Source organism: Pseudorasbora parva, chromosome 9 (genome assembly GCF_024679245.1).
Source record: "Pseudorasbora parva isolate DD20220531a chromosome 9, ASM2467924v1, whole genome shotgun sequence".
NCBI classification, from domain to species: domain Eukaryota; kingdom Metazoa; phylum Chordata; class Actinopteri; order Cypriniformes; family Gobionidae; genus Pseudorasbora; species Pseudorasbora parva.
Genome location: NC_090180.1, coordinates 43645597 through 43670721, shown reverse-complemented (window position 1 = coordinate 43670721; position 25125 = coordinate 43645597). Strand labels below are relative to the sequence as shown.

The 25125-nt window shown below is 36.9% G+C and overlaps 1 protein-coding gene across 1 annotated transcript; it reads left to right on the top strand.

Moving 5' to 3' along the window:
* The first annotated feature begins 1635 nt into the window (after positions 1 to 1635).
* On the top strand, positions 1636 to 24484 carry cul1a (cullin 1a). Its single transcript, XM_067452741.1, is given in 23 exon segments — positions 1636 to 1876; positions 3723 to 4025; positions 4113 to 4155; positions 4157 to 4294; positions 6866 to 7033; positions 7144 to 7194; positions 7278 to 7368; positions 8456 to 8619; positions 12416 to 12578; positions 12670 to 12800; positions 13130 to 13237; positions 14839 to 14945; positions 15038 to 15086; positions 15206 to 15337; positions 19708 to 19825; positions 19905 to 19981; positions 20072 to 20203; positions 21308 to 21400; positions 21505 to 21552; positions 21789 to 21871; positions 22015 to 22120; positions 23589 to 23702; positions 23802 to 24484. Coding segments are annotated over 22 exon segments (2337 nt in total). The 5' UTR covers positions 1636 to 1876; positions 3723 to 3885; the 3' UTR covers positions 23883 to 24484.
* Positions 24485 to 25125: the final 641 nt, after the last annotated feature.

Sequence of the window (25125 nt, the reverse complement as noted above, 5' to 3'; positions counted from 1 at the left end):
GAGTTGTTTCATTAATTGATGTGTTTGAAATTGTCTCCATGCATTACCAGTATGATCACAATTGCTTATTTATTAAGGTTTGTCAGTGTCACATCACAATTACTTTGTGGTTTTATTATAACGTAATGCAATTCATTTGTTCTGTTGTTCTTCATCGAAAATGCTTATAAGATAAGATGATGCTCATCATAAAATGAAATGTCATTTCATGTTGAGGGTTGTAAAGAAACTGAATCTCCAATAATGAACACATTGCAAATCTCAATAAAGTACTGGACTGTTTTTGTAACAAAAAAAGGGCACTATTTTTTTTTAGGGAATGAGTGACAAAGCAGTTTTTAATATAGCAGTTTTTAAGCCTCACATTATGACTTGATTGTGTTGCTAATGAGATCATTATAGTTCATGTTAATCTTAAAGGTGACAAATACCTCACATCTTAGTGAAAAAAGCAACCAGTGAAAATAAAAAAGCAATTTTTCAAATGACCATTGGATGACAAACTATGATGTATATTTTTAATAATGCTTTGATCTAATACATGTTTGTGTGGAATAATTACTATCGTATATTACAGAAAAATCACTAGTAAATATTATAGTAGTTTAGTAGTTTCTATAGTGTTTTAAACCATACTCTACTAAATATACTACAGTAAATTGGAGTATACCTCAGTATTTATTATAGTTTAACAATTCACTAAAAGAATTACAAAAAATATAAACAATAAAACTGTGGCAACAGATTACAAACAATATTATTAATTAATTTAACAAATAATTTGGTAATCAAATTAATTCCTTAAGGCTGTTAAACACTAAAAACTGTTACAAAAACCACAAACTGACTTAAAAAGTCAAGAGTCAAACTGCCCAATTAAAGGAAACACTGATCACCATAAAGCTGACCAAATATAAAACATCAATATCTGTTTAGATGTTCACTCTGTTATTTCTCAACAAGAACTGTAGACAAATGACAGAAATAAAGTCAGTTTTTTAAAGTCAGTTTTCTGCTGTTTGTAAAGAGAGATGTAATTTCTTTTCAGTTGATTTCATCTAAAGCCGTGGCTGAAGTCAGTTGTAGTTCTTGTTGTTTCTTCTTCAGCTGTAATTTGTGTGCTATTTCCAGTTACTTATTTTAAAGGGTTGACTTTTAAGGAATTAATTGTATTAATTCTAACTCAATTCTTATTTGTTGCATTTAATTAATAATATTGCTTGTAATCTGTTGCCACAATTTTATTGAGTAGCCTATGCTATAGCCTAGTATTTTTAGCGTAGTACAGGTAGCCTATGCTGTGGCATAAATTAATGCTATAATATACTACAATATACTACAATTTGCAGTGTATCTTTACTATAGTATGGTTCAAAAACACTATAGTAGGCCTACTTACTAGAGTAATTTTACTATAATATACTATAGTATTTTTTTTTCTTTTTTCATTTGGGTTCAGAGGTCTATTTGAGTTCGTCTGTCAAGTGAGATTTTAACTACTCCGCAAAGACAGGACATGTGTGCCATATGTACGGTCAAGGTCCGTGATAATCAGTTATTCATATAAAATTATTATCGCGTAACGTTAATTGGTATGACACAAAACTAGCGCGGAACCTTCGAGCACAGCCGCTAGTTTCGAGCGGCGCGCACGCTGACGGAGTTTGTCTGTGTTTCCGGGGGGACAGTGTTTCCGTGAGCACGCGCTGACGGAGTTTTTTTCTGTGTTCGTTGTTTCAGCGTTGTTCTTTTTATTTTCAAGTATAAAGAAAGATCGCCACATACGCGTCTCATATATAAAAGGGGATATTGTTAATCAGGTTCCGGAGTGGTGTTGGAGATTCATGTGTACGTTTGTCGTTCTTTCTGGATGATGGTAAGAGCGCGAGATTAGCAGTTAGCTTTAGCTTTAATCCTGAACACAAACACACACAGTTATAGGCAAAAATTAATAAACTTATATCATAATTACTACTGCATTGCGTGCTTATCTTCTCCTGACTGTTATTAACGAATCTCTGCGTGTTTACAAAGTATATGTGGTGTGTTTTGAGGCGAGGCCTCTTTAGTCAGATTGTATTTCCCAGGAGCACACACATTTAACTTAAGCAACTTTTAATTCTGTGGGATGTTTTTGGATGGAAGGAGTGACCTGTATACTGAAACACCAGAATGATTTTAAAGCACGAGCACAGCGGTAATTGGAAGCAAGTGAATCGCCCTCACTGGCTCTGCTGATGTGGTTGTACATGATGCACTACGGGCGACCGACAAAACTCGATCTTTCGCATTGAAATGAAGCCAGCTCTCCAGTTTTGACATGTCGCGCACTTTCAGTGTAAACAGGGTCTCGAAAACACCAGGAGACGAGGGTCAGTCACATGAGGGGGTTGTTATAGTTTCCGCAGAGGTGTGGAGAGATCAGGAATCAGATGAGTTTAGCAGTGATCAGAAGTGTTGAGAGATGGAAAATCAGGACAGAACAAAGATTCTTGTCGCTTTTTTGTTTGTTTGATGAACAGGTAATAATTGCTGTATATATATAATTCTATCGTTTTTTTTCATGCACTGGTTATTGCAAAATTAAAAATAGATATAATAGAGAAAATTTTGTGTATTGATTATTATTATTCTATTATATCTATTATATATATATATATATATATATATATATATATATATATATGATGTACACACAATTTAAATATATAATGTATAATAGATAAAATATGTGTTTATTGTATATAATTATGATTACTTCTATTGTTTTTTCATGAACGGTAATTTAAAATTGTAATGCCCATTTTTCACAAATTAATCATTTAAATATATATATACTATAGATATAAAAGTTAAATTGTAAGAAATAATTGTTTATTGTATATATTAATGATTATTATAATAGATTATATAATCTATTATATATATAATAATCATTTATATATACAATAAACAATTATTTCTTACAATTGTATCTATAATATCTATAGTAAATTAATTTAATAGATGTCTGTAATATTTTTTGAAATATTATAGACACTTATGAACGAGTAATTTATTTTATTATTATTTTTGCAAAAATTGCAATTGGGTAATTTTTTGGGGGGTAGTAATTTTTTTTTCTTTCTATTAGGCCTTTATGTCTAATAGATGAAATAATAAAAAAGGTAATCTATTAGTATTGATATATTATAGTTAATATATTATCAATTATATGTATAATCTATTATGTTTGTGCTCCAAAAACAATTAGAGCGGATGTATAATTTGATCACCACGTTCGTCTGTTTTGGTCTGGTTTTGTAATTAAGTTATTAAAAATAATTGAGTCCAGATGTCCTGTTGTCCCACAGGTGTGGCGTTCTGCACTGTAAGTCCTGATCTAATGGCACAACGCTGTTAATTTGCTTGGTTACAGCACCGGCTGAATCTCAGCGCTCCTAGTGGAATATATTCTGTTCCTTGAGTTGTTGCCATGGATACAAGAAGGGAACCCCAGGATATAATGAACAGTAGATTCCATACAAGGAATGTTTATCCCAGGAAAAACTGCTGCTGTGTTTTTTTGAGATATAGCAGCAGATTCTTCATCTGCTTGCAGGTTGCTGATAGTTTTTGTCTGATTTTTGGACACAAGCTACTCAAGAGACTCGTTTGCTGAAATGTATTTAATTGTACGGGATTCCAACGCACTGTGTATCTCTTTTTCGTGTTCCTCGCAGGTTTCTTTCCTGTCTGTCGCTGTTCCCTGAGGGTCCGACCCTCTTCATCCTCTCTCACCGCTTGACCCTATGGAGGAGTAGCTCTTGAGTGACAGGCACAAGAACCAATCACACAGCAGGAGGAGCGTCAGACTCGCAGCGGCAGGGCCGAGAGGAAGAGAGGATGTCGGCTAACCGGACCCAGACCCCTCATGGTCTGAAGCAGATCGGGCTGGACCAGATCTGGGATGATCTGCGGGCGGGGATACAGCAGGTGTACACCCGCCAGAGCATGGCCAAGTCACGCTACATGGAGCTCTACACGTATCCTCGGTTGCAATTTAACGTCATTTCTAGTTTGTTCCAGAACTTCGTCCATTCTCTGTTGTGCCCTTAACCCTTGTTTTTCAGTCACGTGTATAATTATTGCACTAGTGTGCATCAGTCGAATCCGCCCCCCCCGCGGTCCTGGTGCCCCCCCATCCAAACCTTCGAAGAAGACCCCGACGCCCGGCGGAGCTCAGTTCGTGGGGCTGGAACTCTACAAGAGATTGAAGGAATTTCTGAAGAATTACCTTACAAACTTACTAAAGGTACATTATGAGGAGATGTTTTGTTTTGTATGGGTCAGATAAACTACCATTCAACATACTGCGGTTGGTCAGATTTATTTAATAGCAATGCTGTATTTATTTGATTAATATAGTTATATTATTACAACATTTTTTTTATTACTTATTTCAAATGTCATTTATTCCTGTGACATAAAATCTGATTTTTCAGCATCATTAGTCATTAGTCTTCAGTTTCACATGATCCTTCAGAAATCATTCTAATATGCTGATTTGATGCTTTTCCTGTTATAACCAGTGTTGAAATTTGTTTATTTGTGAAACAAATTCACAGCATTTTGCCCAAAAGATCCAGTTATGTTTCTATTCACTGGGCAGATGTGTTCAAAACAGTTGTTTATGACTGTTAAAATGAAGTCTAGATGATGATTATTACCCATATTTATTTAATGATGTGTCTACAAAAAGCCTCCAATTCCTCTAAGAGAAAAATATTGGTTAAAGGGGGGGTGAAATGCTGTTTCATGCATACTGAGCTTTTTACACTGTTAAAGACTTGGATTCCCATCCTAAACATAGACAAAGTTTCAAAAACTAATGTTGGACGTTTGATGGAGTATTTCTGTGTTAAAAATACTCCTTCCGGTTTCTCACAAGTTTCGGCGAGTTTTTTTCGAGTATGGGTCTACTTGACGTTAATAGAACGGAAGGTCCTTGTATGGGCCATACGGGCTCTTCTCCCGGTAGGGCGCGCGCGCGTGACTAGAGCGAGAGAGGAAATGCACGCCCATAAACACTCTCTCAGGTGCAGATCCAGTCGTCCGTGAACACTTATGTGGCGCGCCGTGCTCCACTTTATTCCTATTGTTGACGTCGAGCGACTTCAACGCTTCAGCACAGCATTCTGGGAAGGCAGCGCTGCATTTGAACCGATTTGAACGCAGAAATGACGGGAAGCTTCACAACATTGTTTCAGTCGCGTCTCAAAGTGGATTTACACGCCACTGCTGTCACAGGACTTCACCAAATCATACCAAAGAAGTGTGTTTTTGACGGAGCGGTCCCAGCGATAAAGGTTCGGTCCTGCTGTGGAAGCAGCCGGTGAGTAAAACTGCTCCAAATGTCTGTGCTGTTGGCTATCGTCGCGTGAGTAAACTTCAGTAAACGACACGATCGCGTGCTTCGTCATTCAAATGCGCTAACGGTTACTCCATTGTTGTTCTGTATAAAGTTACACTAGTCTGACGTGCAAAACAGTTTTGCTTGCTACTTCTAAGGTCTAGTCACATACAATAGTCCATAAACCGAATCATGTCCTCATAAACTGAGAGTAAAGACACAGAAATGTGGAGAGGTCACTAAATACAGTACATACCACAGAGACGGACATCCTGATGTTGCCGTTTCTCCTGTTCAATTTATTTCTGCCTCAGATTTGATTCTGGATCATATCTATTAGCTGAGATAGCCATGGGTTTCTCCACGCTTGAGGACGTCACCGCTTTGCGCATTCGTCATTCTTTAGCTCCGCCCACACGATACGCCTCCAGGCGCTCGTTTTTTTCCGGAAAGACTCTGTACAGCCCATATTTCTTTTATAAATATAATAAAACTAAAGACTTTTCAGAGATATGAAGGATGCAATACTACTCTATAGGTACTCAAGATTGACATGAGATTGACTGAAACTGAGTGTTTCACCCCCGCTTTAAGTGCCATTAACATTTTGTCCTAAAAAGTAGATGCTTTGAGAAGAACCTATAGGCCAGTTACAACAATAGTTCACTTAAAAGAATCCTTAAAAAACACTATTTAATATTCACTCTAAACAAAACTCCGGATAATCTGAATGCCTCTTATTAGAGATTGCATTCATAAGTGCAAGAGAATGTGCAACACGGTTATAACAGATGCCTTTTGAGAAGAATACTATAAAGTTCAACCTGCCGAAGTGCCTAGTGGGAGTGACTGTGTTGTACGCCACAGCTGATTAACAGGCTCTGCCAATTGGCAGAAGCTAGTTTTTTTTACTTTATAAAGTTTTAAATATGGGTATTTTTCTTACACACACACTTCGCTTCAGAAGGCCTTTATTAACCCCTGGAGCCGTGTGGAGTAATTTTATTATGGATAGATGCACTTTTATGGACTTCAAAAACGAAACAACAATTCACTGCCATTACAAAGCTTGGAAGAGCCAGGACTTTTTTAATATAACTCGGATTGTATTCGTCTGAAAGAAGATTGTCATATACACCTAGGATGATTTGAGTAAATCATGGGCTCATTTTTGGGCGAATTAACTCTTTAACCACGATTAATAGTTTTGACAGCACTAGAAAATACATCTATCTAAATATCAATTCAGATGCAGATTCTGAAAAAATATCATGGCTGTTGTAGCCTAAAAATGTTGGTGTAATAAATTCTGTGTTAAATCATGCAAAATTATTATTTCTAAAGGTATTTTTTGTAAAGTCTGTTTGATGCTTTACTTATCTAACACAATAATGACTTCCATCAATCGCACATCATGTAATTAGATTTTTAAAAGTAATCGCTCTACAGCCCTAATTTGACTGTTGCCCTCAGGATGGAGAGGATTTGATGGACGAGAGCGTTCTGAAGTTCTACACGCAGCAGTGGGAGGATTACAGGTTTTCCAGTAAAGTGCTCAATGGGATCTGTGCTTATCTCAACCGCCACTGGGTGCGCCGGGAGTGCGACGAGGGCCGGAAAGGGATCTATGAAATCTACTCTGTGAGTGCTTTTCTTCTGCATTACAGCACAGTTTCAATCCATTTGTGGTCATGTCATAATATGTATGTCTTGTGAATGTTTTGTGTGCGTGTGGGGGGATGTTTTTCCAGCTCGCTCTGGTGACGTGGAGGGAATGTTTGTTTCGGCCACTGAATAAGCAGGTAAGATTGAAAACGGGCAACAGGTCATATTAGGAAAAGTGCTTAACTCTAATAAAATTTAAATCTGGTACCTTCATTCTTAGGTCACAAATGCAGTATTGAAGCTGATTGAGAAGGAGAGGAATGGAGAAACCATCAACACGAGACTCATCAGTGGAGTGGTCCAGTCCTATGGTGCGACATCGTTTACAATAGGGCTGCAACTAACGCTTTTGATTAATCTGATGATTATTTTTCCAATTAATCAGAATCAAATAAAGGATGAATTTTTTTATGCATTATTTTAAACAATGTTATTCTACATCCTGCCCAATGCTGTCCTCCAAACAGTGTGTAATATAAGGCCTAGGAAAACAAATATGGTGAATGTATCGATGTAGGCTATGCTGTACGTTTTAAACAAAAAAGGTTTCAAATACAAACTTTACATTCTAAACCTAAAGTCAACTGATTGCTTACTATTTTAAAGCAGAAATTAAAATGACCAAATTAAACTTGATAAACAAACAAAAGCACAAAATGTTTGTTTTTGTGAGGCATGAAGAACACTCTTTCACTCGTCTGTTACTGCTCTCATAAATATGATTACTTTTTACATGTAAAATTTTAAACCTACACTTAATTAAAAAAAAAAGTGTTTGAGTTTAAAAGTGTATTTTACTCAGAAATATTGCACTACTATTGCACTATATTTCTACTACTTTCCACCTGTTTGATGCGCGTGCACCCACCAGCGTTTGTTCTTTGAAGGTTAACAAGACCAGAATATGCTAAATGTAAATGCTCGCTGGACTTTCTAACATTTCCAGATGAGGATGCAACCATAGAATGTAACTTATACATTGAGGAAAATGTGTGTTAAAGGCATTAAACAGCACACTTTTCTGTCAAACACTGTAAATTCTTATGCTTTAGTTTGAATTGCTCATAAAGCATTCTCATGTTTAGGACAGCTTGGATTGTACATTTCCTGCAGCAACTCTCCTGCAGTTTCCATATACGATTTTTCCATAGAAAAAAATGAAAAATGTGTCATTCACTACTGTTAAATGACGTGTCTGATGGTCTCAAAGCACAATGCGACTAAGCGATTATTATATTTATTGCTGGTTATTTTCATTATCGATAATAATCTATTTGATTTGATAAGTTGTTGCAGCCCTAATTTTCCTCATTATAGAATGATTGCTTTTTTTGTTTAAGTCTCTGATAAAGGATGTTTTTCGAAATGTTGTTCAGTTCATGATTCTTTCCGTTTCAGTGGAGTTGGGTCTCAATGAGGACGATGCCTTCGCTAAAGGTCCGACTCTGTCAGTCTACAAGGAATACTTTGAGACTCAGTTCCTGGCCGACACCGAACGGTTTTACACAAGGGAAAGCACAGAGTTCCTGCAACAGAATCCAGTTACTGAGTACATGAAGAAGGTGAGGCACAAATAGCTTAACATAAAAATAAAAAAGGTGACTCATAGAAATGCTTGTGCAGTGAAATGTCTAGTTGGTGACAAGAAGGACTGGACTGTATATGCAATATATTTGCAATTATTTTGTTGTGTAAATGTTGTATCATCTTTTTGAAAAATCTTGATGGTAAGTGATGACTATTTTCATTTTTGACTGAACTATCCCTTTAATAAACTTATTTAGGAAGTACCAGTGGACTAGATTTGGACACCCTCCATCTCGTGACTTATGAATATTACAGTATTGTGCATTTTGATATGATTTTTTGATAATAGGGGATTTATTCCTTTTTTTTCCTTTTTTTTTTAAGTTGAAAGATGTCTTTTTATTATTAGATAGGTATCGACTTGCCATGGACCAGAATCTGACAGAATTTGTTTTTTTCTCTCTGTCATGTTGTAACAGATTCTGAGCTGGTTGTTTTGTTGCCAGCGGCACATGCAATAACATCAGCTGTTCTTACTCACTCTACTTTTGGTCTGAACACATCCTGGTCCTCTCACTCACTTGTTTCATTCCCTCTGGTTAAATAGTGCTTGCGTTGCGCATAATTTGACTAATTCACACAGGTTTCTAGCTCACACCAAAACCGTACCTCCACTATATAAGTGGAGCGCACATAAGTCAGGGCGCCAAGATTCCCACAATGCCGAAACGCAGACGGAATCAAGTCATATCTGAATTTACTGTATAACGTAAAATGCCACGGAATTTGACCAATTTTGGATAATTCTGAATAAATCAAAAGCAGGTCAGTAAATAAATTACATTGCGATATGGGCTAGTGTCTGTGAAGACTAGTCTTCTTGCACTTTAGTATATTTGAATATGAATCCTACATGTTCTGCGTGTCTCTATGAATGAATCGTGCAGACATGCGAATACTGATCACCGAAATTAGTTTATAACACATACAAAGCACACGTGACACTCGCAGTGTTACTACCGTATTTTCCGGACAATAAGTCACACTTTTTTTCATAGTTTGGCTGGTCCTGCGACTTATAGTCAGGTGCGACTTATATATCAAATTTAATTCATTCTGACTGACAAGAATAAACATATAGCCGCGAGAATGCGCTCTATGCTGCTCCTGTAGCCTAATATTTACTTAAAGACAACAACTTAGAAAGACTGAACACAAACAAAATGCCCCCATAAAGCAAATCTTATTCTGCAAAATACAACAGCATGTAGTAAAATATGCAGCGGAGAACGATTCACACAGCGTTCGTCTCGCGCGGCTGAGCCTCTCCCGGCAGAGAGTTCAAGCATCTGTGGACTCGTTCCTTCAGCTCTGGCCATCTTGCTTACAGTCCGCAAGTAGATTTCTTTTTCTTCTTCATCACAGTAACCTCTGCTTTTCGCCAGTCCCTTACAATTTTCTCACTCACTTCAAACTTTCTTTCTTCTGCTCGGGTTATGCAGTGAAGCGGGCACGAGCGAGTGCACGCGAGCGGGTTCCCGGTCTGCCCTAATGCGACTTATAGTCCAGAGCGACTTATATGTTTTTTTCCTCATCATGACGCATTTTTTGACTGATGCGACTTATACTCCGGAGCGACTTATAGTCCGGAAAATACGGTATATGATGACATGAACTTCATCTCCAGAGTCACTTCATGAACATTTACAGTTTAAATTGAGAGAAACTCATATCATATACATGTAGAAACTTAAAAGATATTCACGGCAACCAGTCAAAATAAAAGTTTGGTTTAACTTTTGACAGAAATATATTAGGCCTACTATTGTATTAGTGCTATTGTATTGCTATTATACAGTATAATGTACGTGTTAATGTAATATTAGTAGGGATGTGATGAGACACTTGGCTCACAAGACAAGAACGAGACAAGATTTTTGCACAGTATTTTTAAGAAATCCTCAATGACATCTAAAAATTCTCCTGCAGGCTACTTTTCCTGTTTCAACTCGTCTTGATGAATGTCAATTCAGTTCTACTTTCTGAGTATGAATTACAAAAAGCATTGAGAGACAACAATACTCAAGTTCTCAAGCTTCTCTCCTGTATGATTTCACACGAGTCTCTTCAAACCTCACTGTACATGAATCATGAGCTTCCAGAACTTCTGGCTAAGGCTGTGTGTGACAAACTAAATGAACTGGTTTCTACAAATTGAACATAGAAACAAAAACAGTGTAAATAACAATATATATATATATATATATATAATTTTTTTTTTTTTTTTTTTTTAGTCTTAAGTGTAACCATAATCAAAGTACTCTCTCAATATTCAAAGTGAAAACAGACCAATTCAGAGAGCAGAGCTAACTGCGTTCACACAGCCACTGGCGAGAGCATAACAATTTTTTGTTTAAAATTTTTGTATTTAAAGGGCCCGCAAAGCAAACAAGCATGTTGATTGGCAGACTGACCACAAGTAGGGTATAACCATGGGTGTCGGAAGCAAAAAAAAATGTGGGTGGGTCCTCTCAGAACATTTTTACTTGAGTAGGTGCCATTTATATTAAGTACAAATATACTGCGTTGTTTACTAAACATCTGGTTGGGCAAGACACAGAAATCACTAAACAATTTAAAGCCGCAACAGTGTAGGGATAAGACGCATGGCATTACGTTTTTTACGCAACTTTATTCGAGGTTTGAATCCGCCTTTTGCCGAACTCACTCTACTCTTTTCTCATCACATATTAGATAGGAAAGGCTTTTTGTTTATTGGTTAGGGGTAAGTAAGCAGATGTGCTGAATTAAAGATGAGAAAAGTGAGTGGGTCCGATATCATAGGTCGTAAAAAGTGGGGGGGTCTTGTCCCACCCCCACACAATACTTTATAACTTTATTGTCCCAAAAGGCAAATCTTGTGCAGATAGCAGCATACATACATGTTTGTATAGCAACACAGTATAATAACACACATTCATAACAAATCATTAAGAAAAGCAATAGCAGCAGGTATAAAGGAGTTTTTATGTCTATTAGATTTACACAGGGGAAGTTTAAATCTCCGACCCGATGGAAGCATTTGAAATTCATTACATAATGGGTGGGTAACATCTGAATGGACTAACTGTGCCTTCCTAGTCACCCTATAATCATAAATTTGTTTAACGGTCCTTATATCAGTCCCGATGATCTTACTACACATTTTAACAATACTATTCAACTTACTCCTATTCCTAACATTCAAATTACCATACCAGCAAATAATAGAGAAACTTAAGACAGATTCAATAAAACAGGAGTAAAACATTCTCATAAAAGAAACATCCATACTAAAAGTTCCACACAATGGTTCCGAAGTACAAGTTAACCTCATGAAATCATTTAAATGTGAAAGTAAGAATGCAAGAATTGCATTTGCACTGAAAAACAAGCGTTCTAGTGCCTATAAAATAAAATACAAGCACCTTAACAAATTACACATCACAATGAATGATCTCGTCGTAAAAGTAATTAATTTAATCAGTTGTTTATTTAATCTGTCTCTTTATTCTATTGCATTTGTTTGTGCTGTTTCAAATTTGCTTTTATTTTATTACTGTCTTTTTACTTGTTTTTTAAAACAATTTTGCATTGCTGAAAAGTAGATATTTGTTTGCATATGCTGTTGCTATATGCTGCATATGCTGTCAATTACCGTTCTTTGAAATAAAATCAGAATCTGCAAAAAACGCTATGGGCAGGTCACACATACAAAAAGAATTGGTATCGGCCAGCTTACTTTATTTGGCTGTATTGTGAAACTGAAATGTTGAACTGTATGTGTTGTAGGCCGAGGCTCGTTTGCTGGAGGAGCAGAGGAGGGTGCAGGTCTACCTCCATGAGAGCACACAGGATGAGCTGGCCAGGAAATGTGAGCAGGTTCTCATCGAGAAACACCTGGAGATCTTCCACACAGAGTTCCAGAACCTTCTGGACGCAGACAAAAATGAAGGTGTGAACCATATTGAAAACTTGATGGTACACGAGTTCTTCAGATTAAAGTCCATAATAATTTATGTAATTAATTCTTTCTCTCTCTGTAGATCTTGGGCGCATGTACAATCTTGTGTCACGGATCACAGATGGATTGGGAGAACTGAAGAAACTTTTGGAAACGCACATTTATAACCAAGGCTTGGCAGCCATCGAGAAATGTGGGGAGGCTGCTCTCAATGTGAGTTTGTATGGAGCTTTGTTTGCAATGTACATTATGCCATCTGAAGCAGAGATCATCATGCATTAGACACACAAGTATCTCTTAAACATGTTTTGTTATATTGTTCTGGTTTAATTATCCTACTCCTAGTAAACATTTTAGAAGAGTTTTTAACTGTCAAGACCTGTGTTCAGATTGTGCTTTGATAGTATTTTAACTTTTTACTCAGCATGAAAATAGCCAAGGAATCTGGCATGTTAAAACGCCAACCATCATGCTTTAGACCTGATCTTAAAGCTGACAAGTCAACTGCTGTGATTTTTTTTTTTTCCTCCATTTTATTAAAGGACCCCAAAATGTATGTCCAGACCATTTTGGACGTCCACAAGAAATACAATGCCTTGGTGATGTCCGCATTCAACAATGATGCTGGTTTTGTGGCTGCTCTTGACAAGGTAAGACCATCCTTTTAGTTCTATTTAGTCAATTCATAGGAATTTAGTTTAACCTCCTAATAGGGGTGAAGTTTATGGACGTCAATGGACTAGTATCTGAATTCCTGTTCTCTACAGACTGCTCTTTAGATCCTATTTTCCCCAAAATACTCACAGCAAAATTATTTTTCGTTATTTTCAGTTCTATACTGTTAGTAAATGTTGATGCTGACGAGCATGTAAATATGTGCTGCACACTTTCCTTTCAATTACAAAATAAACAGCAAAAATGGCAGCGCTGAGAAAACGAGCAGTTAAAGGTGCAATAAGTGAGAAGCACTGTTGATATTTGAAATCAACCCAAATAAACACACTTCTGTGTTCTGCCCTACAAATTCATGAACATGCAATGCAAGAGTGAATGTCTTTGTCATAGCGGAAGCAAAGCAGAATAATGCACACACAAAAAAAGCAAAGACGAATGAATGACAAGACTTTTTTTTTTTTTACATTCAGTACACAGGAGTATATACAAGCAAGATTTGGTTGTTAGTTGCCAGCAGCTCAAGACAAACAATGACACTCAACTAGAGCTGACATTAAAACAACGGCATATCTTGGTTCTGTGGAACAGCAAACCCAATGTTACTCACGTATGGAGCAGAAACGACGCAACCTCGGCATCCCTTTTCAGGCCTTCTCACTTGGGTCTCTTTAGAGCTTGAAATCTTTTCTAATATTAACTCGGGTCCTAAAGCTATTTTCTGATCATAACCCTTCTTTTTCCAGTGATATTCCTCTGACCTCTTTTATAATGTCTCTCAGCCATCTCTCTTTCTACAGTCTTTCTTCAAATCTTGTTCTCTCCCTCCAATCACCACTTACTGCTGATTGGCTCACTCTCTCTCCTCCCCCCATCATGAGTGGACACTCCCCCACTGCTGATTGGCTCACTCTCCTCCCCCCACCATGAAATGATATGCCCCCTTCTGCTGATTGGCTACAAGATTGTTGTGTTGCTCGGTCCCATCCACTTAAAACAGCGTTTCTCAGAAATCATGTACTATATTTTTAAGGAAGCATCTGATCATAGCAATGTGGATGTTTGCACAAGCTCAGCATTTGGTACTCCACTCATGTGGTTTTTTTTCTTTCATTTTTTCACATTTTTTTTCATGTGATACATTTTCATGTAGCACTTTATACAACAGATTAGTGTTGTCAAACGTACCGACTGCTATACCAATTCAGTACTGAAATTTAAAAAGGTGATGCTTTGAGCGCTGTTGAGCTATAATCGTAAACGCCTCTCACTGGCCATTGTGCTCACGCTCTCATTAAATATGTCTGTGATTGGATTCAATGATCAACACGCAGGAGCGTTTGAAAGCATACGGAAGTGTTTGAAAGAGTTTTGAAGGCGGGAGTGTTTGAGAGCATAAGCACATCTGTTTGTTGTTTGAGTTCACTTGAAGTATATCAGGGCCTTAAATGGGTAAATCTCAAAACTAACCCATCCATAATTTTGTGCATATAGAAATGAAGCCCCTCGTTAGGACTATATTTTGCTAATAGCTTTTGGATATTCAAAGTCTTCAAGCATGTATTTTGTCTGTATTCAGGCTTGTGGGCGCTTTATCAATAATAATGCTGTTACCAAGATGGTTCAGTCCTCCAGCAAATCCCCTGAACTACTGGCCAGATACTGCGACTCTCTGCTCAAGAAGAGGTGTGTGTTTGGGTTTCTCTGAATGTTAATGCACTGTAAATGTTTATTGATCACTGTGCTGTATCTAATTGAACCTCTGTCTGATATTGCAGCTCCAAAAACCCAGAAGAGGCTGAACTTGAAGACACTCTGAATCAAGTGGTCCGTTTTGTTATCAGATGATTTGTGTTTGCCAAATCAATTTGCACAGCACTTTTATGAGGAAGATTTTTGCATAATGTCTCTGTTTTGTCTGTATTGACCTTTTTCCTCATTTGTAGATGGTGGTGTTCAAGTACATTGAGGACAAGGACGTGTTCCAGAAGTTCTATGCGAAGATGCTGGCCAAGCGTCTGGTCCATCAGAACAGTGCCAGCGATGACGCGGAAGCCAGCATGATCTCCAAACTAAAGGTCCAACAGTTCATCCACAGCTTACAAAAATACAAACATCTGTTAAAATGGTCCATAAAGCTTAAATATCCTAAATCAGCGTCAGATGCTATGTTGTATTCTTGTTCTTTGATTCATAGTTGGAACTTTTCCATGATCAGTTCAAGCTGTCTGTTTCAATTAATCACTTCATTGTCTGATTCAACAATTAATTTGTGTCATAAGAAGGTTTAAATTAATACCAATGCTGGTTACTTTATTTAAATGTAGTTAAAAAAAGTTTGTTATATTGTTAAAATCTTAATATTGCAAGTAATTCATGAGTAAATATTATTCTTTATTGTTTATTTATTGAAAAGTTTTTATTGTATTGTACTACTTGGGCAGCACTGTTTTCCCAAGGAATTTACTCTTTAATGCTTTTATCCAAAGCAGTGCTATTTTAATATTATAGTTTAATTTAATTTTAGTTCAAGTATTGGTCTTTTTTTATCTAAAAAAACATATAACAATGATTAATAATGAGTTATATATTTTGAGTGATACTGGTAGCTTTGTCTTTGCGTCATTACGTCACGTCTGTAAACATAGAGGAGGAGTCCGGTTAATAGTGTGTGAGGATGCTGCAAGTAGCTGATCATTTATAGCCTTTTCTCACAGCAGGTGGAATAATTAAAGTTATCATTTTGATGGCGGATTGTTATATAAATTTAGAGGTAACGCTAATACACTTAATACACATTCACGCAATGCTGATGTTGTTAACATGGACAATAATAATAATTTCAGGGCTCCACATTAACGCTTATCTGCTTGTGGATTTCTTGAATGGACAAGTGAAAGAGAATTTTACTTGCCCGACGGACAAGAGCCTGATAAAAACGCCAATAACAAAAAAATAACTAACGAATCATCAAAATGCAAGAATGACTGCATTAATTTAGTGTAAGTGGTAATTGATAGTAGATATGGATAATGTATTGTTATGAACTGACGCTGACAACAATCTGTTGATGCATCTCGAGGAGGAATCAAAACAAATGAGCTCTGCTCACACAGAGAAATTGTGGTAAACATTCAAAATGTGAAGTTTTTATATTTATAACATATAATACATTTAAACAGCATCACACAACCAAATGTGCTGTTTTCCTGAATACCTTCCCGATTGAAAATGACACTGATTTCATATGACGGCTCCATAAACATTTAATTAACATTGTCATTTTAGATGCAATATTGGGTGTTTTTTCTTTTTTTCTGCAGCGAAAATAGTTCCAAACAAAGATTCCAAGCAACTGAAGATATGAAATGAATGAATCGGTTGAATCAAAGATTAAATGACCAATTCATAAACGACTGCTGCCCTGTCCCAAATGGCATCCTAAACCCTCACGGCCTTCCTCTGAGTCCGCACATTCACGACGTAATGCCGCTTTGACTGCCAGGTAGAAGTCCGTAACTCACAAACTTGCGGGCTCAGCTGAAGTGCACTTCAAGGGCTCATAGCAGCCGCTTTAAATGATGAATGGGACACCCTACGGTCTTGTGGACTTAACAGAATCACGCATACAATGGCCATTGTAAGTCCACAAGTCCGAAAGTAGAGGTCGACCGATGGATTTTACCGATAACTAGGTTGGACCACACTTGCCGATAACCAATTAATCGACCGATAGTTTTTAAAATAGATACTGGATAAAACATAACACTAAGTAAAACACTAAATGCATTATACAATATACATTTTACAGCATGTATTAATATTTGCGCAATATAATTGTACCTTAATCATTCATGTTAGTTCTTATTGCATAAAAAGGTTAACAGATAAAACTAACAATGAATAATACTTCTACAGCATTTATTAACCTTAATTAATGTTAAAAATTGAATAATATTGTATTATATTGTTATAACTCCATTATAAATCTAAACTGTTTGCTTTTTTAGAACACTTGACGGTTTTCTAATCAAAATAACAAAAAAATTATTTATATCGAATGCGTTTCTGATTTATTTATATTTCTGTCGGATGCATGACCATACAGTCTGGTTTGTCACATCACCGTTTTAACTGCTTGAGGTAACGTTACTGCTAATGTTAGTGTCAGCCTTGACGACAAAGTACATACATACTGCTGTTCTTTCCCTGATAATGCATTATAATGATTTGGCAACGTGTTCTGTATTCATAATGTTTCCCTGTCAGTGTTTTAAACGCGCATCAGATGTGTCAGCGCGCTCTGTGCAGCGTGTGCTTTCCGTGAAGCGCAGCCTCACGTGTTATAAACAACGTCAGTGATATCTTTTTATTTAGCTCTTGTGCTATATAATGCCACAGACCCTTCTCAGAGCTCTCGTAGGCTACTGTGTAATGACAGCACCGTTCTCAGCCGCTCCCGCAATGGACACAAACCGGAAAAACTAGGTTTTGATTTTTGCCGATACCGATTGTTCCACCAATCAGCTATCGGTGCCGATTAATCGGCAAAAACGATGAATCGGTCGACCTCTAACCGAAGTGCACATGACGTGATGCTCGTTTGAATGAATTGTTCGAATTAATGACTCAATGACTCATTAAGACTCACCTGCTGCCACCTACTGGAATGCGTAGTTTCATATACTTTTCAACATTATTTAATGCAGTTGTAATTTTTGATTGGTAACAGCCCTATAGTGTCTCATTTTAATGTAATGTATAATTTAAGAATATAATATGAAACCTGAAGCATAGCCTATATTTAATACAATTAGGGGGAAAATGCCCTTTACAAAAGGTAAAAATATCACAAATATGCAGATTTAAAATATGTCATAGCTGATTGAACACTGGTGAGAATATTGCTTAAGAACAAGTTATATTTACAACACACACACACACACACACACAAATCTAACTTTTTTCCAGACAAGCAATTTTTTTACTCGGACAAGTGAATGACCGATTTTACTTGTCCGAAGGACAACGCCATGAACATGCTTAATGTCGAGCCCTGAATTTGCTGAGTTTGCTGTGATATGAGCTAAGTGGTCGTTAGATTTAATCACCTTTGTCAACACAATTTATTGTAATATGCTTTATTTTTTTTTTTAGCTGGTCAGAAAAAAATTGGCAGACGTGACATTTTCCTGGAAAAATTCTTATTTTGGTCATACTTCCAAGACCTAGAATCTGTGATTCTGAAGTATCTGCTTGTTAAGTCATGACGTAAGGAACGCCGTTTCTGGGTCCAAGCCTCAACTCGTTTCACTTGAGAATGCCATTGACGGCCGTTTATGAGCGCTATTTTTTTCATATTAAACATTAAACATTTAAAAAAGTTACACATTTTAAATACTTACAGTCTACACAACATTCACTATGGTCACAGCGTTACAGACATTAATATTTTAACGATTTATAAAAGATGAATCACTGTCTGGCCATCTGGAATTTTGGTATGGAGAAAAATGTTATTATAATAACTTTTTTGTAGTATTACACCACATTGTGTATATTAGCACCGTTTGTAGTTTTTCTTGTGGTGTTAGATAGAGCGTTTGGACCAAGCGGCAACCTCCCGCGATCTCTCTTGAAGCCAATACGGAAGGAATGTAAACTGCAATTCCTCAACTGGCCACTATGGACAGGCTCCAGAAGGGAGCAGAATCTCATTGAGCCCCATGTTAAAATTCTCAACTTTAAAGCAGAAAAAAACATGTTTACAGCCTGGTACAAATTGTGGTTTTGGCTTATAAGGCTAATTTTGATCTTCATGACAACTCTGAGGGGGGTGAATTTTTTTATAACTCATTCGTTTCCGTTATATAAAGCCTTAAGGTTCTGCATAATTAAGGGCGTGGTTACAAGTGGATAGCCATTTATCCGCCGTCTATAGTTATTGCGTCACCTCAGCTCCGCGCACATCCCGCCTTTTTGCCCATTTTCTGTTATCCGGGAGTGACACGCGTTGACTCGCTCACAAGATGGCAACGCCCAGCTCGCCCCTACTTTAAGCTTCAGAACGGCTTATCAGAATCCTATGGGTGACGTCACAGACACTACGTCCATATTTTTTTACAGTCTATGGTTTGGACCCAGAAGCGCTGCCGCATGACGTCAGCCTTAACAACCGGATAGTATCCACATGGGTGCGGAGACTGACAGACACACAAACTCCTCAAAACATTAGATTCATCCGCGATGAGAAGCCAACCGATGCACAACCCGTGTAAAAATGATAATGCCACAAATAACTGCAATAATAACTGGTGACAGACTGCAACTTTAACAGTACCAACACTCATCTAAATGGACTTGCTAAACCCTAGTGGTGTCATTGTAGATCACTGCACATGTCCTTGTCAGTGTTGGTGTCTAACACTGTTTTGTTTGTCATGTTTAGCAAGCGTGTGGCTTTGAATACACATCGAAACTCCAGCGCATGTTCCAGGACATTGGAGTCAGCAAAGACCTCAACGAACAGTTCAAGAAGCACCTCACAAACTCCGAGCCTCTTGACTGTAAGGATAAGCTTCTGTCTGTTCTGCTGTGGTGTGAAATACTGTCATTTGTGATTATGAATGGTGTGTTGTTTTCTAGTGGACTTCAGCATCCAGGTGTTGAGCTCGGGATCATGGCCTTTTCAGCAGTCCTGCACTTTTGCTCTGCCGTCTGAGGTAATAAAACAAATGTGCTTGAATGTAAATCACTTGTTCTTGGTCTTTACATGGTTTTCCTAAATCCATTATCTGTCTCTTCTGACGCAGTTGGAGAGGAGCTACCAAAGGTTCACAGCCTTCTATGCCAGCAGACACAGTGGCCGCAAGCTCACCTGGCTTTACCACCTGTCCAAAGGAGAACTGGTCACCAACTGCTTCAAAAACCGCTACACCTTACAGGTATGACACCATATGTGTGACTTGAATGCAGTACACTACCATTCAAAAGTCTGGGGTTGTTGTTTATGTTTTTGAAAGAAGTCTCTTATGCTCACCAAGATGCATTTATTTGATCAAAAATACAGTAAAAACATGCATTCTGTGAAAAAATATTGAAATATAAAATAATTTTTTTTTGATTTAATTCTATTTTCAAATGTAACTTATTCCTGTGATCAAAGCTGAATTTTCAACATCATTACTCCAGTCTTCAGTGTCACATGATCCTTTAGAAATCATTCTGATGTGATGATTTTCTGCTCAAGAACCATTTCTTATTATCGTTTCTTATAAGTTAAAAACAGTGTGGTGCTTAATATCTTTATGGAAATGGCAATAATTTGAATGGAAAGGCCAAAAAACAGCCTTTATTTGAAATATACTTTCTTAAACATTATTACTGTCACTTTTGAAAATTCCTCCATCACAACGTAGATCCACTGTCAAACATTATATATTAAATAAGTGGCAAAAAGAGTCGGATATGTGTACAAACTACATGAAATCCATTCTGAAATCTCAAGCAGACTTTGATAAAGTGGTTCACCATATGTCATATAATATTGACATTTTTGCTTAAAAGCAAAGACTCATCTTTATGTATGTTTTGTAAGACCATTAAACATATTTTATTGGACTTGCCCACTTTTAATGCTAGTAGAAAACTTTTTAGGTTTGACCAGAAAAGGATGTTTTAATCATATGTTCATTTTAAATATCTTGTATAATATTAATTGCGGCATTTTGCTTATTTTTTTTATTGTATGTATGTGTATATATGTAACTGTTGTATTTTTGTAATTCAGTTTTTGCCACAGATGCTAACATTAATAATCAACAATACTGTTATTGTCACTTTTGATCAATTAAATGCATCCTTGCTAAAAGTATTAATTTCTTTTTTTTCTTTTTTTTTTTTAAAGGTTTAAACTGTAGTGTAAATTTGCTAACTGAGTTGTTTGTGTAGTCTTTGTGTAATAGTGTACTTTGTTCATCTGTGGGATTAAATGATTGCATTAAAAAAGTTGTGTAAATATTCATCAAAATATTTGTGTGTCCATGCAGGCATCTACGTTCCAGATGGCCATTCTACTGCAGTATAACACAGAAGACATTTATACAGTCCAGCAGCTGACGGACAGCACGCAGATCAAAATAGTAAGTAAACAAAAGAGGACTTGGTACAATAAACCTAAAACCTAACCCAGATATCAGTCATACGTTTTATTTGGTGCATTAACAGATTTTTCATATTTCTTTAGGACATATTGGTGCAGGTTTTGCAAATATTATTGAAATCCAAGTTGCTGGTAAGTTTTTGGACTTGACTCAAAAATGCATTTAGAAGTCAACATGAAATCAGAATTTGCCCATTTCTTATATTTATTTATTTATTTAAACTTTTTATGAGTTTTCATTGGAGTTTCTGATAAAAGTCATTTTAAATATGTCCAATGGGTTTTGAATGCCATTTCATGATGACTTCAAAACAAGCTAATATTTCTTATAGTAGTATATTTCCAGTTGTAATCATCAGTCTATGCAGGTTTTAGAGGACGAGAACGCAAACGTGGATGAGGTGGAATTCAAACCCGATACTCTCATAAAACTCTTCCTGGGCTATAAAAAGTAGGTCCTCTCATTGCATCTCATCTTGCAAACAACAGCCACGAACCTATAATTAGTGTTTTACGTTTTGTGCTTTTGAAATCATGCAGAGAATAATCGAAATGCATTTATGAATATTAATGGCTGATGCTTTTTCTTTGCAGTAAAAAACTGCGAGTGAACATAAATGTGCCAATGAAGACGGAGCAGAAACAGGAACAGGAAACAACCCATAAAAACATTGAAGAGGACAGGAAACTCTTGATTCAGGTATTCATACAAGGACCTTCCGATCTATTTAACGTCAAGTAGACCCATACTCGAAAAAATCTCGCCGAAACTTGTGAGAAACCGGAAGGAGTATTTTTAACACAGAAATACTCCATCAAACGTCCAACATTAGTTTTTGAAACTTTGTCTATGTTTAGGATGGGAATCCAAGTCTTTAAAGGTGTAAAAAGCTCAGTATGCATGAAACAGCATTCGACCCCCTTTAACGACCACAGAGAGTCGAGACCTCGGTTTAACATCTCAGCCGAAAGACGGTGCTCATTGACAGTATAGTGTCCCCATCACTATACTGGGGCGTTAGGACCCACACAGACCACAGGGTGAGCACCCCCTGCTGGCCTCACTAACACCTCTATCAGCAGCAAGCAACCTAGTTTTCCCAGTTGGTTTCCCATCCAGGTACTGACCAGGCTGAGCCCTGCTTAGCTTCAGTGGGAAACCAGTCTTGGGCTACAGGGTGATATGGCTGCTGGCATATCTGAACTCTCCCTGTACATTTTTACAACACAAACATCCTGAGCAGGGAAAAGGTTATTCGTTTAAAGTTGGGAATTTCCCCTGCTTATTAAAAATTGAGCAGTGAATGTCTTGTCATCTCTGGGGGCGGACAAGACACTTGAGTGTATGTATTATAAATGTCAAAGCACTCATTTTAAAATCGGGTTAAAAATTCGGATCGCCAATGTCACGTGATTTCAGCAGTTTGTATCACGTCAAACTGCTGAAATCATGTGACATTGGCGACCGGAATCATTGATCGATTGATCAATACCAAAATGTATTTTCGATGCTTCAAGAGACTCTAATCCACCAACTGACGTCACATATGGACTACTTTGATGATGTTTTTATTCCCTTTCTGGACATGGGCAGTAAAGTGTGCATAGACTGCATTCTGCTCTGGGACTAAAATATAAAATATCTTAAACTGTTCCGATGATGAACGGAGGTCTTACTGCGTCATGTGCGGCAGGTCTTAGTGACAGCAGCCTAATAAACCTGATGTGAGCTGTCATTAAGGATAATCAAAGAACAAAAGAAAAAGAGAAAATCACTCACTACACGACTGAAAACCTTTTGTAGCTTTAATTAGGATTAATCTATATTTAATTTATAATTTATGCAGTGTAGATTGAAGTGGTTGATAACGTTATTAAATTTCTGTATATATTCTACGTGTTAGACCTGGAATAAAAAGAACAAAAGGTAACGTTTATTTTCTCACCACAACGACTTTTTCATAAGTGCGAGTAAATTGTGTTGAAATAAACTTGAAGTACAAGAACTAAAGTCAGATTTGCATTGTGGGATACAGGATCACAATTTCTGACAATAGTAGTAGGTATTTTGGGTATTCCAAAAGTGTGCTGCAAAAACAGACCAAGTATTATAATGTTGCATGATTAGAGCCGCGTGCCAACTTGAGATGTGTTTCCCTTTTGTGCAGGCGGCCATAGTGAGAATCATGAAGATGAGGAAGGTTCTGAAGCATCAACAGCTTCTGGCGGAGGTTCTGAACCAGCTCTCGTCGCGGTTTAAACCCAGAGTCCCCGTCATCAAGGTCAGCTTTTCCTCTTCCACAAATCTAGTCTGGTTAACAGAAATGTGTATCGGCACAGAATGATACTCTTATTTACTTTGGCTCTCTTATCTTTTGCAGAAGTGCATTGACATTCTCATAGAGAAGGAATATCTGGAGCGGGTGGATGGAGAGAAGGACACCTACAGCTACTTGGCCTAAACATTTCTTCACTCCTCCATGTCTTTACTGTCTGTCTCTCTCTCTCTCACTCTCACTTTTTTTAAGTTCTCGGGAAATAAATATCATTCCTCTTGATGTTCGGCCTGTGTTGATGGGATAATGTGAGAGATTAAAAAGGAAAAGGACTAACAGAAGAGGAGTGCGTGTGCACGTCAGTGAATGTTATGTGCGAGAGATAGACTTTACTGTTGCCCTGCATATGGACAGACTGCATTCAAAATGTACATACAAACAGAGACCTTGAGCTTTAATCTCGCAAAATAAAACATTGCAGGTTTTAAAAACCCAATCAGAAATAAACCCTACACATTAAGCATGCTATTGCCTATCAGCGTTTAAATGAAGTAAGAAAATGAACAAAGATGCATTGAAATCTTAGCAAATAGGGGCTTCAGAAATGTTTTAAGAGAAGAAAGGAAATCATTTAGGAAAAAGGTGCAATTTTAGCAGCACATCCCCAGAAGGAACGAGTTGGAAGGGTTTGTAGACGTGTACTCTGCATTGTTACCTGCTACCTGAAAACCATTTGTATAGTGTGGTTCACTTTTTTAAATGTGTGTTAAATAAAATAATTAAAAGTTTCTGTATGTATTTCTGATGCTGTGGAGTCACTACGTGAAATGTCGATCTTCAACATCAAACCAAATTTACGGTTTATATTTTATATTTTTCATATTTTATGAGGGTTGTTTTTGATTGCAGTTTACACAGTTTAAAATTGTGATTTATTTCATAGCAGTTAACAAAAAAAATAAAGCAGCTCAATATATGATGCATTTAAAGATGCAGCAAGCGATTTCTGAGAAACACTGCTGTTGCTCAAAATCACCAAAACAAGCCCCTACCCAAAATGATCACACCCCTGTCTTGATAGTGCCACCCCTAACTTCTGATTGGCTGGCAGTGTGTTTTGGTACTCGGTCAGATACACTTTCAACAGCATTTCTCCAAAGCTTTAATATTAAAAAAAAAACTACCAATAAATAAGTATGATTATGATGAGCCACTGTGATTTTTAATTTAATATTAATTTGATATGAACTAAATAGTTTGCAACAAAAAAAAAAGGCATTTATGTATGATTACATACAGTAGAGAAGGTAGGCTGTAGTAAATTTGGTGTTGTATTAGTTACATTCATTTTATGTTAGATAAGTTTGCCTGACATACCGTATGAATTTTTCACAACAAAACATGGAACGGGACAGCAAAATAGTGAAAT